This window comes from Diceros bicornis, chromosome 3 (genome assembly GCF_020826845.1).
Source record: "Diceros bicornis minor isolate mBicDic1 chromosome 3, mDicBic1.mat.cur, whole genome shotgun sequence".
Taxonomy (NCBI): domain Eukaryota; kingdom Metazoa; phylum Chordata; class Mammalia; order Perissodactyla; family Rhinocerotidae; genus Diceros; species Diceros bicornis.
In genome coordinates, this window is record NC_080742.1 from 79,093,390 (window position 1) to 79,106,337 (window position 12,948).

At 42.3% G+C, this 12,948-nt stretch overlaps 1 protein-coding gene across 1 annotated transcript; it reads right to left on the bottom strand.

The window, feature by feature from the left end:
• Nucleotides 1–8: 8 nt before the first annotated feature.
• On the bottom strand, nucleotides 9–12,674 carry TSGA13 (testis specific 13). The gene is made up of 7 exons (XM_058530157.1): nucleotides 12,652–12,674; nucleotides 10,372–10,450; nucleotides 8,109–8,180; nucleotides 6,734–6,931; nucleotides 3,471–3,613; nucleotides 2,765–2,892; nucleotides 9–178 (listed from the first exon to the last, which is right to left on the bottom strand). The coding sequence occupies exons 1-7, from the start codon at nucleotides 12,672–12,674 to the stop codon at nucleotides 9–11; spliced, it is 813 nt and encodes a 270-aa protein (XP_058386140.1).
• Nucleotides 12,675–12,948: the final 274 nt, after the last annotated feature.

Below are 12,948 nucleotides of genomic sequence, written 5' to 3' on the forward strand. Positions count from 1 at the left end.
TTTGTTTTTCACTTAACGACAGTGGCATTTTTTATAATCCACTGCTGGGCCCTTCCATTGCGGAAGGCGTTCTCCCCTGGCACAGTTCTGGTGGGCTTCTCTTCCAGGAGCGATGAAAGGGTTAGTGGTTCCCAAGTCATTTTGGAAGTTGGCATGTCACTCTTTGACTTCTTGGAGACTGCAACAAAGCACAGGGCACTTTGGTGAATGTGGATTTCCACAGGGTCTAGAAGGACACTTCATGTGAGGCGTGAAAGAGACCCACTTGGAGGGAGAAAGCTAGTCTTTACTCTTAGCGTGAGGGTAGATTTTCGGACCACGGACTACCATTACTAACCTTTATAATTCTGGATTCCTTCCCTTCATCAAAACCCAGTTTAAATCACTGACAGTTTCGAGTCTTCCCTGTTTAATCCCACCCCTTTCAAATGATTCCATCTGCAACCACGTTGACTTATGTAACTCCTACTAAGTCAAAGTGCATTCGCTCATATTCCTCTTAGCCTTTTCCTAAAATGTACGTTGGCTGTCAGTTCTCCTGTCTGAGAAATTGTTTCTGCCTTTGGCTTTAGTGTCATCACTTTATCCAGATTCTCTTTCAACCTCTGCCTGTTCTTGGAAGCTTCTATTGTGGGTTCTTTCTGCTCCCATCCCTCCTCACTTTTTTGATGCATTATGCCTTGTAAATGTTCCTTGAATCTGTTTCTTTATTCTTACTGCTATCACCTTAATTCAGGTCCTATCATCTAACCAGCCTTCACAGCCCATATCCAAACCATCCTCTATGTGCAGTAATCTTTCTTTCTGTGGATGCCTGGTAAACATGGAACATTAGTGGTGGAAGGAGGGGTTGCTAGCAGTCTCTTTTACTTGAAGTGGAGACATTGTTTCAACTTCACAGCAGATTGTCTTTGTTTAGCAAAAGCTCCATAATGGGCCCTTCAGAAGCATAAGTAAGTATCATTCTTATTTCTTGAGGGAAACTAAAGTCACCATAAATCTAATAAATGCTGCAGACTGAGATATTAAATGTTCTGTTTAGAAATGTACATTGGGTTATCCTTAACAGGATCACAACCTTGAGAAATTTTAATCTAGATTAGATTCTAGATTCTGGAGAAATTCTTTCCCCTGATCTGAATTTAAGCGGAACTGCTAGTATCCTACATATGGTATCATTTAACATTTAACTCTGACTTTACTAAATGTGCCGTTAACTATTATGCTTGCCTTATCTAGCTTATAAAGCTCAAACCTTGTTTTCCAGGTGGAGTTTCCCTTGAAGGAAATAGATGTTCCTACTTATTTATTCTGGGGCTGAAAATAAATAGGCTTTGGGAAGGAGCGATCTTCTTCCCCGTCCTTGGGCCAAGGGTATTGGGAGCCTAGGCAGAGACAGTGTAGATAAGCCAGGAGACTCCCAAGAATGGGTCATGTGCTGAGAGCCTGCTGGGAAGTATAAAGGAACTGAGACCAGTTTGAGGCTGAGCCTAAGAGTAGCCCCTTTTAAAGCAAGGTAAATGACTCTCTGCTGTTTTTTAACTTCTCTCCACATCTGTGATGTTCTATCTATCTATCTGTCTCCACATCTATCTATGTTCAATATCACAGCTTGGTTTTAGCTGTACGTGGGGAGTTAAGAGAGGCAGCAGGTGGGCGTGGGGCGGGTGGCAAATAGGTGCAGGAGAAACAGGGAAGCCTGAAGTAGCTAGTTCGGGAACGGTACAATATGACCTCACACCTCTGGAACCGTGACTGTTTGGACTGAGGATGGCTGGCAAAGGTGTTAAGCAATCACTAAGATGGCCTTGTAGAAGTGGTAAGCATAGCTTAGGGAGTCTCAGAAATTGCTTGAGAGGAGAAACCCCATAGGAGAAATGAACTCTATCTTGAAGCCATAAGTTTGTGACATCTGGGGACCCATCAATTATTACTTCTAATACACAAATGTCTATTGAGTGCTCTGAAATCCTTCAGTGGGTCCCAACTGCCTACTGGATAAAACCCAAGTCCTTATATATATAATATACAAGGCCCTTCATGGTTTGGTCCATTTATCTACCTCACTTATTGAAAGTGCTGTTATGGGTGCTTGATAAGTATCCAACACTAACTAGGTTCCCCATAAATGTTGTTAAATGAATGATAATTTGTGAGGAGCATTCTCATTGTACCATCTTCCATTCATCCTTTTCTCAAACCCCTTCCACCCCATATCCTGCCTCAACCCCAGAGAGACTCATGGACCTCACAGACTTATCCTTTGAGGAAGGATGAGATTCACAGTGTGATATGTGTACTATTGGGTAGTTTGGGTGACACATAAACATTTAAAATTTAATTATTATGAATGTCATTAAATGTATGTCAGACAAAAGAAGTGTAATTAATATATCAAACCCATGATGTCAGTGATACAGTATCAATTAGGACAAGAACAAAAAAAAGTCCTTTTAAAGAAAAACATTAAGAAAAAAATAGGACAAATAACACATGGATATGACCAAAACTATTAAAGTGGTAGATGATGCAGTTCTGGAAACACTATGCTAGAGCTTTCCTGAAATTTGAGGGTTTAAACAGGATCCAAAGCCCAGCACCACTTGGGTCTCTATCAGTTCTTAGCTTCCATGCTACAAGGAAAAATAGTCTCCAGAACCACCATGAGAGATGTCGATTTGCCCTTATTTCTAGTCCCCTTACATTGTCCCTCCCGCCCACCTCTCAGTCCCATAAGCCATTGCTTTGAAGGAGAAGAGCTTACCATCTTTCGTCATATCTCTTTTACTAACTGGAGCAAAGTTGAGCTGAGGGTACATTTTTTTCTGTTTCCTCAAAGCGTAGACCTTCGAATATTTCCCTTCACTCTTGAAATCGTTGTTGGTGGAAAACCTTAAAGAAAGATCATTTAGTAGATCCTAGGGCAGGGGGTTAGTGGAATCAGTCACTACATTCTCAGATTCTGGGGGAGAACAAAGGACAATGACTAGAGGGTGTTCATTGGTACAGAGTGGGAGTTTTGTTCAGTGGAAGGGATGCTTCTAGAACCTAACATTGTAAACCTGTGAAGGAACCCCAGAATCTCCTCTCTCTTCTCCAAACTAGACATAGGCTGCTCCTGTAACTAGTTTCAAATAAAGTCTCATAGCACATTATTCCTATGCTACAGCACTTGATATTCACTGAGGGAAAATTTTTCTTCTGTTTCCTCAAAGCATAGACCTTCGAATACTTCTCTTCACTCTTGAAAATCATTCTCAGTGAAAAACCTTAGTTTTGCATTACGGTTTCTTTGTCATTAGGGTGTAAATGAGATTGCGAGCCATGTAGGGAAGCTGTCTTATTGTTATACAGTTGTACATATTCCCTACAACCAAAAAGCGTTTATTAAGTCGAATTGAAAAGAGATAATAATGTGAATAAGGAAAAGATAGGCAAGAAAATGAGTACAAGAAGAGCCAGGACTTCACCTAAACCATTGTTCTCGCTTCGATGTAGGATCCTCCAACAGTATCACAGGGAAGATTGGTTTCAGCTCAGATCTTAACTTTTTTTTCTGAGACATCAGGGGCAGGCAGAAGTTCTCAGTCGGTCTGTGATGATGGCAACTTTCCTGCAGCAGAGGGAAGAAGAGTAAGTAAGGGAGTAAGCTGAGTCATTTGGGACTTAAAGGCTGAACTAAGTTCTTGGACTAAGCTCCAATTCCCCTAAAAGGATGCAACAAAACCTGTCAGAGAGGGAAGTGGGGACTCAGAAACCAAAAGAAGAGGAAGCAGTTCCTAAGTGGGCTAATACCCATTTGTGTCATTGCCAGATGACTTGTCCAAAGCTTGGTCAGTTTCCTAAGGAATTGATTGAACTTGCCCACTGACCCTTTGAAGTGAAGCAGAAGAATTTATCCAGTTTTGAGAAGGATTCAATTAGTGAATTGCTTAGCAAACCAAACATTTGATAATAAATTGGGAAATAGATCCACAGGTCTCTACCTGTCTTTCTCAGAAATGGCTGCCTCATTCACATTCCATTCTCTGTCTGCATTGAAAAGGCCACAGAATGGGATGTTTTATGAGGTAATAATTTTATCATTACTAAAGGTCACAGAATCAAAGGGTTTCAGAAAGGATCTTAAAGATCATCAAGTCTAACCATTCATCTGACACTCATATCCCCTCCACAACCACTATCAAGTGGTCAATCTTCCTATTCCTAAAAACCCAACCTATTTCATCTTTGATCAGCTGATAGCCATCTCCCTGCAACTTCTACCCTACAGTCCAAACAGAACAAATCGAGTGTCTCTTTCACAGGGTCCTTAAAGAAGTTGAAGAAATCCGTCATGTTCCTCCTAAGCTCGCTCTCTCTTCCAGGCTCAATATTGGCAATATTTTGAGCTTTTCCTCATATGACATGGCTTTGCGTTCCCTATTCACCTGATTTATCTCATTGTAACTCATTTGAGAAAGTTACAATTTATATTCTTCCTAATGTGTGGCAATCTGAAATGAAAACAACATGCTAGGTGTAGCAACTGCACGACACATCCCATCATCCCGTTAAAATCTCTATTCAAATGTCATTGCCTCTTCTGAGAGCCTTCCCTAACTACACTATCTAAAATCACCACTCACACCCATCACACTCCATTCCTTTATCCTGCTTTGTTGTGGAATTTATCACATTATACATTATCTTTGTGATTGTTTGCTTGCTTGTCTGTCTACCTCACTAGAATTAAACTTCATTCGCGTAGACTTTGGCTTAGTCACAATGTTCCTACCATCCATAACAGTGCCTGCTAAGAGTAGAAGACTGAGTCTAGTTGTACAAAACAGGACCTATGAAGGCATCCTTTTCTTCAGGAACTATGGTAGGGTTGGTTTCACTTAGAAGGGGCTGTAAGTATAACAATCACTGTGATAGACGTGTCTGGTCCATTCTACTACTTACCTGCTGGAACCCACACTCCTTTGTATACATGCCTGGGCATAGCAAATGAATACTTCTTTTGAATATGATCTTAGGCTCACAAAAGATTGTCACATTTGTCAAGCAGGAGAAGGAGGAGATGCAGCACAAATATTAAAGAGGCCTTCTAGATATTGGGCATTTCCATCTTCTTGGACTTATTTCAGATAGCCCCTTAAAATTACCATTGCCAGTCTTTGACAATCAGAGCCTTAACTCTGTCTATTGATACAATTTGGCTGGTACCAAATTTGTTCATGAATATGATCAGGTCCTGCATGTGATCTGGAAGGTTCACAAAGGGCCAGCTGTTGGAAGAAAGCTTTTCTTGCACCAAGGTTACAATAGTGCAATACTGATAGTCTTGTATTTCCTTTTCTACCTTGAGCAGGGCAATCCTGGCCTGGTATTTGTCCCTCTGTCAGTGTATATTACTCACTACCATGAGAAACAACCGTTGAGTTTAGATTCAAAGGGCACAAATTCTGAGCAACAACCAAGGAAATACTCATTCCAAATTCACCACATTTTATTATAAGGGTCTGTCTTGGGTAATGCCATTCCCAGCATCAAATTTCTGTTACAATTAGATTCTTTTGTTTGTACTTTCACTTATTTAATTTCTTCTTGTTATATTTATTAGGCCCTCTCTCAAGTCTGCCAAGACGTTTTTTAGGTCTTGATTCCTAAATATCTCTTAAATTGATTTTCTTCACTTTCTCTGCTATTGATTTAGTTCAATTCTTAATCATCTCTCACCTTGGCTATTGTAGTAACAACAAAACTAATCTTTCTGAATTTTGTCTCTTCACAAATAATGTGCCTTTCTCCCAACCTCCAAAAAAGGTCTTTATAAAATGCAAATTTGATTATATCCTTTTATTTCCTGCCATTTACTCTCTTACATCTCCCTAAATGCACCTCACTTTCTCATGTCTCCATGCCTTTGCCCTTCCCTCTGATTGTAATATTTTCCTATTCTTTTGTCAGGGGTCACCTCCTCTGTAAAACCTTCCTGATTACTCCCTTTCCCCTAACAAAGATATTAACCTCTACTCCATTTTAGTTCTGTATCTTATATATTCTTTTATTATTCATATATCCCGGTATATTATAATTACTTTTGTATATCTCATTTACTGATTTGTCTCTCCTATTAGACTCCGAGTTACTTCAAGATAGAAACTGTCCTGTAACCATCTTTATATTTTACTTCTTAGGTTAGTGTATGTTCAGCAATTGTTTATCGAATTGAATTTGAACTCCTTTAGTGTATAACAGAGTCCCAAATGTCTGGCTGCTGTGATAGTGAATGCTCTGTTCCTCTTCCCTTCTCTTGACATCCAAAAGCAGTAAGTGTAAAGTATAGCCCTTTATTCCTTTCCCATGTAGATATTCATTTCTTGTCCTTATTCCTTATTTCCTCATTTATCCTTTGCTACTTTATACTCAACTAGATAGCCAGAGTCTTAGTTTACCCTTTGTAAATTACAAACTAAATAGTTTTGGCCAAAGAGGAATAGTTTCTAATTAAGACCGTCTTTTCTCCATGCAATGAAGTTTCACGACCCCAGCTTGTACAACTCTGATTCTGAGTATTTCCCAGGGTCTCCCGATTCTGTTTTGTGAAGCATGTGGCAAAGAAGAAGAAAGAGATTGGCTCCTGAATACCATCCTCCATGCTAAGTTAGCTCCCTTCTTCTAGCTAACTCCTAATTCCTCAGGGTCCTTACTCAAGGTGCCAGGAAACTTCCCCAGGTGCCATTACCTTGAGCAGTAACTCCTTGGAAAAGTATTTTGGTGTGACTTGCTGGTCGATCAGGCAGGGAAGTGGGTTGTTGGTCATAATCAATAAGGTCTTATCCTGATCATACTCTGTTACTTTTAACATGAAGCTTTTGATTTTCCTGTTTCGAGCCAGGAATTTCTGCAGTGCAGTGGGCTTCAAAGGCTCATAGTACTGGGCCTGAGCAGACAGAAGGGTTTCCAGACAGACAAAGGATTCAGATCAAGAGAAGAATAACAAATCAGTTGGCTAATCTTTTGCCTCTGTGGGGTAGGGCTGGACGGGGGCTGGACAAATCGGCTCTGAAATGTATTTAACAGAAAACGTCTGAAGCTCTCTCTCTGTCCCCTTCTTCCTTGAGAACATTCTGTGCACATAGACTAAGAGGGTGGAGAAGTGAGATGGAAAGGTTTCCACAATAAAAGGAGCAAGGTGACTTAATTCTTCTAAAACAGTGTAACTTAATGCCCAACATAATGGGGCAACCAGAGAGGTTTCTATGTTAACCCTAAATGGCCTTCTCCACAACTCTCTCTGAGGCAGAAGGGACAAGCTGTCAGGGACCAAATCTCCTTGCTCAGGGAGTTCTGAGGGTGGGGCAAGAGAGCCCTTATCCACATCTTCCCACTCACCAATGTTTCTCCACAGGCACAACCACATTAACATGCATAATAAGCACAACATTAAAAAGGAAAAGCCGGGGGCCAGCCCGGTGGCGCAAGTGGTTAAGTGCGCATGCTCCGCTGCGGCGGCCCGGGGTTCGCCGGTTCAGATCCCGGGGCGTACCGACGCACCACTTGTCGAGCCATGCTGTGGTGGCGTCCCACATAAAGTGGAGGAAGATGGGCATGGATGTTAGCCCAGGGCCAGTCTTCCTCAGCAAAAAGAGGAGGATTGGCAGATGTTAGCTCAGGGCCGATCTTCCTCACCGAAAAAAAAAAAAGGGAAAAGCCATCACAAAAGACAGCATGTCACTTAAGATGTGGGTGGGGGAAGTGGCAGTCCCACTAAATTTGCTTTTCTGTCAATAGGAGGAAGGCAGAGGATTGGAGACAGAGGAAGGAAGAGGGAGAGAATGAATTACTTCCTGATTATATATAAGTTTTCTCAACTTGAAAAAAAAATCAGCTGCAGGGATGGCTGTGTTCCCAGTTCCTCCCTCCTCCCTCACCACCACCATTCCCAGCACTGCCTCTGGCATGGTGTCCCAGGACAGCTCTGCCTCCCAGTCCCATGAACACGCACAGTCACAGAAGCGGGCTGCACCTGGAGGCATTTAGGGTACTCTGCAGCAGACCGCTGCCCCACTGCTGAAACTTGCTCTTAGGGATCTTGGCAGAACGCTTCTTCCACCTACCAAATTTGGATGGACTGTGTAATACCGAAGGTTCTTGAGAACAAATTTTGATTGCCAGACTGCATCATTAATCTGGAGACAATAATCAAAATTAGTGGTTGCACCTCTCCTAAACAGTATTCCATTCCTTACCTCACCTTCGTCTGGCTAAAAACTGGTCTCTAATTTAAATTGTGAAGAGAACACTGTGCTTCGTGCTGTGCACCCTGGGTTTCTGGAATGCGGGCCACAGGAAGGAGAGCTAGGTTCTGAGACAACCTGACAGGGAAGCTGTACACAGAAATGTGGACCAGCTTTATGAAATGTCAGATCAAGCTGTTAGGAGGTAAAGTAGACAAGGGCAGCATCAAAATTCAGATGGGGCAAATCACTCCAAGGGATCACACCTCTTTCTTCTGTCTTTTCCATTTCTATAGGAGTAAAATCAGGTGAAAATCAACATGGAGGACAACCTGTAAGGAGAAAAGCAGGTTACAAAAGGGCGAGAACCTACGGGCTGTGAGTGGAAGGGAGCCCTGGGGATAACTGCCAACTGAGCTGCAGGTGGACACACTCACAGAGGAAGGGGAAACCACGGTGCATTTTGCATTTTTGAATATTTCTGCAGTATGTATGTGATTCTTCCGAAATGTTGCAAAAATAATTGAATTTTGGTAACAATTCTGTCTACCACTTTGCATTTTTCTGCTGGTGGTAGTGCTGGTGATTGGTGGATTGTTTGAGTGTCATGTCTGGTGGTAGAGGAGCTGGGTCTCTTCCATCTCCTTCTCCTGACCCCAGCGATGTTGCCTAGCCTCTAGCTTAGCCCTAGGTTATCATATGATGAATCAAAGGGATGAGAACACATGGAGACAAAAGCTCTGAGTTACCTCCTTTGGGCTTGGCATAATCAGAAATCAGAACAAGAGGAGGTGAGCACAACCTGTATTTGGATCAACATTTCTAAAGATTGCTATGCCCCCAAGGAGGTAATATGGCAAGATGGGGGGCAGAGGAAGGGCAACATGCACTGAAAAGGTGAATAAAGCAAGAAGGTGAATGGAGAAGAGGGAAGTAGGAAGAATGGGTCAGCACTGTGCAATGAGGGGAGGCGTGATTATGCTCCAGGAGGAAAATGCCAGGACTTGGCAATGCCTGGGGATTGGGGGAGGACCAGGAAGACTAGCAGAGCCGCGCCTTACATTCCTTTAGGAACGGTGGGATGAAATATGGGACAAATCCAAAGATGCACTGATTTAATTTTTATTACCTTTTGGAAAACTGAAGTCCTTTTGTTCAAAATAAGAATATAGTATGTGGGCTGGCCCCATGGCTTAGCGGTTAAGTGCCCGCGCTCCGCTGCTGGCGGCCCGGTTCGGATCCCGGGTGTGCACTGTCGCACCGCTTCTCCGGCCATGCTGAGGCCGCGTCCCACATACAGCAACTGGAAGGATGTGCAACTATGACGTACAACCATCTACTGGGGCTTTGGGGGAAAAAAAAAGGAGGAGGATTGGCAATAGATGTTAGCTCAGAGCCGGTCTTCCTCAGCAAAAAGAGGAGGATTAGCATGGATGTTAGCTCAGGGCTGATCTTCCTCACAAAAAAAATAAAAAAGAATATAGTATGAAAAACCTACTTCACAGATATGACATATATATTTAGAATCATAGAAGTCTCAGAAAAATTTATTTGGGAGAAAGATGCAAAGACTTTTCTTTTATGAGATTTTTTAAAAATTGATTTTAGGGGGGAATGTCTCTGGGGAAAATGTTTTTACTCTTGAATTTTTCTGAGGTATTGCATCTCGGTTCCAAATTAGTCTCCAGCAGTTGACTAAACTCACAAGAGTGTCCAAATTGGAATATGTTTTTAGTTTTGTGTTGGGTTGCACTATCTCTGGCTGATAAAATAAAAGTTGGCCTGGAAAATTCACTCAAATATGATAAACCTGGGGAAGCGACCAAGATACCTAATGGAGTTTTGCTGCAAGAGGTGGCCACAAAGTCTAGGTAAGTCAGAGTCTAACACTTACTCACACCCTAAGATAGGTTTCTAGCCCCTGGGTTTTAAGCCCTGATTTATTGCTGATGTGTCCCGTCTCTTCTCTTTTCTGTGTCTCTGTTTCCCTTGCATAAAATTAGATAAATTAACCTCGCTCTCTACATAAATCTTGACCCATTTCTGCTTTACAACAGGAAGTTTGTGAGACCCAGCTTATAAAGTACTCTAAGGAACTCCAAAGAAAGATTACAAATGAACATTTGCTAATGCTCTTCCTTACCTCAGTACTATTAACAACGGTTCCTTTCTCAAGTTTAACTAGGCTAGTGCCTGAAGTCTTTGATTTGCCACAGTGAAACCTGAAAAAGAGGCAAAACATCCAGTTGTATTTTCTTACTCAGAGCCCTGGTCATCTGCATGTTCTCAATCTCTGCAACAAAGTTTGGGAGCCTGACTTAGAAGGGCTCAATTTAGGTGATCACTAATTGAATATGAATGGGTAGTGAAGAATAGGATTCATTAACCAGCCTGCATGCTGGGGAAAAACAAAAACTCAGTTCGAAGAATCAAGCAAGTGGGACCTATTGGAGATGTGATGACATCTGTTGAGTTGATTTCTTCTAAAATAGGGGTTTTAGACCACTCAAGGAAGTGCTCTAGTAGACTGTTTAAGGAAATTCTTTTCTATAGCTGGACCCTCATTACACCCTTAAAGACTACCTACTGTTTTGAATGCCTACCTGCCTACTCTTTTCCACATGGAAATGGCTCTGTCTTCACCAATGATTAGCTGGTGATTCCATGAGAAAGAATATAGTTAGCGGAACTTCACAACTAAATGTCCAATTCTTAATGACCAGGCTTAGATTACTGGCTCCCTCATGTTCCTAACCACATCTAAGTTTCTCTTCCTAGAACTAGGGTAGTAAAAATAATCATCAATGGCAAATAGTTTCGTACTATGCTCTTTCACTTACCCATTCCCCATTTTCCCATTCCTCACCCAGATACAGTTCCCATTGGAGAAAAGAGGGCAAGGGGCAGAAGCTGCAGTATTTAGTAATAAAGTATTTTGGATTCCGTGACTGATTCTTACTAAATCCATTTACTTCCTGAACAGAGTGAAAGATGCTCATAAGTAAGATAGGGTTAATGGTTAAAATAAGTGGCCTGGGGGCCGGCCCCGTGGCTTAGCCGTTAAGTGCACGCGCTCCGCTACTGGCGGCCCGGGTTCGGATCCCAGGCGCGCACCTACGCACCGCTTCTCTGGCCATGTTGAGGCCGCCTTCCACATACAGCAACTAGAAGGATGTGCAACTATGACATACAACTATCTACTGGGGCTTTGCGGAAAAAAAAAAAAAAAGGAAGAGGATTGGCAGTAGATGTTAGCTCAGAGCCGGTCTTCCTCAGCAAAAAGAGCAGGATTAGCATGATTGTTAGCTCAGGGCTGATCTTCCTCACAAAAAAAAAAAAAAAATAAGTGGCCTGCTTCCTCCTTGGAAATAGTTCCATTTCGGGGTTAAACTAGCTCAAATTAAGTAGGATCCTGCAACTACCTCAACTAGACCTCTCTCCTTTAAAAATGAGGGTGGCAGAGTAAGGACCAAAATAAGAAACGAAGAAATAGCCAAGCCATGTAGTTGGTAGGTCAACTGGCTATAGCATGGCGCAAATAATACGAAATCCAGGATCAAATCCCATCCAAGGATGGATAGCTTCCATCTCAGGCCAGAGGTCTTAAAAATAGTTCCAAGGGGAGCAGGTAACACATTGTAGATAGACCAAAATAAATTCATCCCCACTAAACATCTTAAAGTTTATGCCCTCTTGATCTGTCCTATTACCTTGAGTTATCTAATAATTAATAATATATTATAATCTTTATTGTAGCACTTTTCAAAATGATTCTTTGGTATCTAAAAGGCAGCACAGGATCCCAGATACTCTTCCTCAGGCCAATTTAAGGCATAGAGCTGCATGAAAAATGCTTCTTCAGCCCAGCAGTGTCCATTTTGGACAGCCTGGTGCTTTCCTTTTGGCAAAGCTACTCTAGTTGCTACATGAAACACAGACCAAGATCTGGTTTTTGATCTGAAGACAGTCAGTCAATTAAAACGTTTTTGTTGTGAGGAAGATCAGCCCTGAGCTAACATCCCTGCCAATCCTCCTCTTTTTTTTTTTTTTGCTGAGGAAGACCGGCCCTGAGCTAACATCTATTGCCAATCCTCCTCCTTTTTTTTTTTTTTTTCCTTTTTCTCCTCAAGGCCCCAGTAGATAGTTGTATGTCATAGTTGCACATCCTTCTAGTTGCTGTATGTGGGATGCCGCCTCAGCATGGCCGGACAAGCAGTGCCTCGGTGCGTGCCCGGGATCCAAACCCGGGCCACCAGCAGCAGAGCGCGCACACTCAACTGCTAAGCCACAGGGCCGGCCCCAATTAAAACATCTTTAATGAGGGTCTACTCTGTGATTAGTACTGTTCAAAGTGCTACGGGTTACAAAATAAGTTTGTATAAGATGGTATTTATAACTTAGTTGAGCAAACAAGACTACGCACTTGGTGTGTCTCCTTTGGCCCATTGCTGTTCACTGCTAAGTGGGCCAACCCAAGGCAAGTATTCACTCAGAGGCCAAACTCAGTGCCTCTAAATAGTCCACGTTCTGCAGGGGTTCAATTCAATCCAGACATTTTTTCCTTAGCACACACTGTGTGTCTAGCCCCGCTCTTGTTCCTGTATGGGAAACAAGAGAAGACCAATAGGTGCTGTTGTGAATGCAGAAAATGCACAAGACATGATGATCCTTCCCCTCAAGAACTTAAGTTTAGTTGGTAAATGGGGGGAGGGAAGTGGAA

Excerpts from the sequence above, each read along its gene's own strand:
- TSGA13 (XM_058530157.1), bottom strand. The coding sequence starts at position 12,674 with ATGGGCCAAAGGAGACACACCAA. Across the intron at positions 8,181-10,371 it reads CCGTTGTTAATAGTACTGAG|ATTAATGATGCAGTCTGGCA; the intron begins GTAAGGAAGAGC and ends TATTGTCTCCAG. Across the intron at positions 3,614-6,733 it reads CCAAGGAGTTACTGCTCAAG|GAAAGTTGCCATCATCACAG; the intron begins GTAATGGCACCT and ends CCTCTGCTGCAG.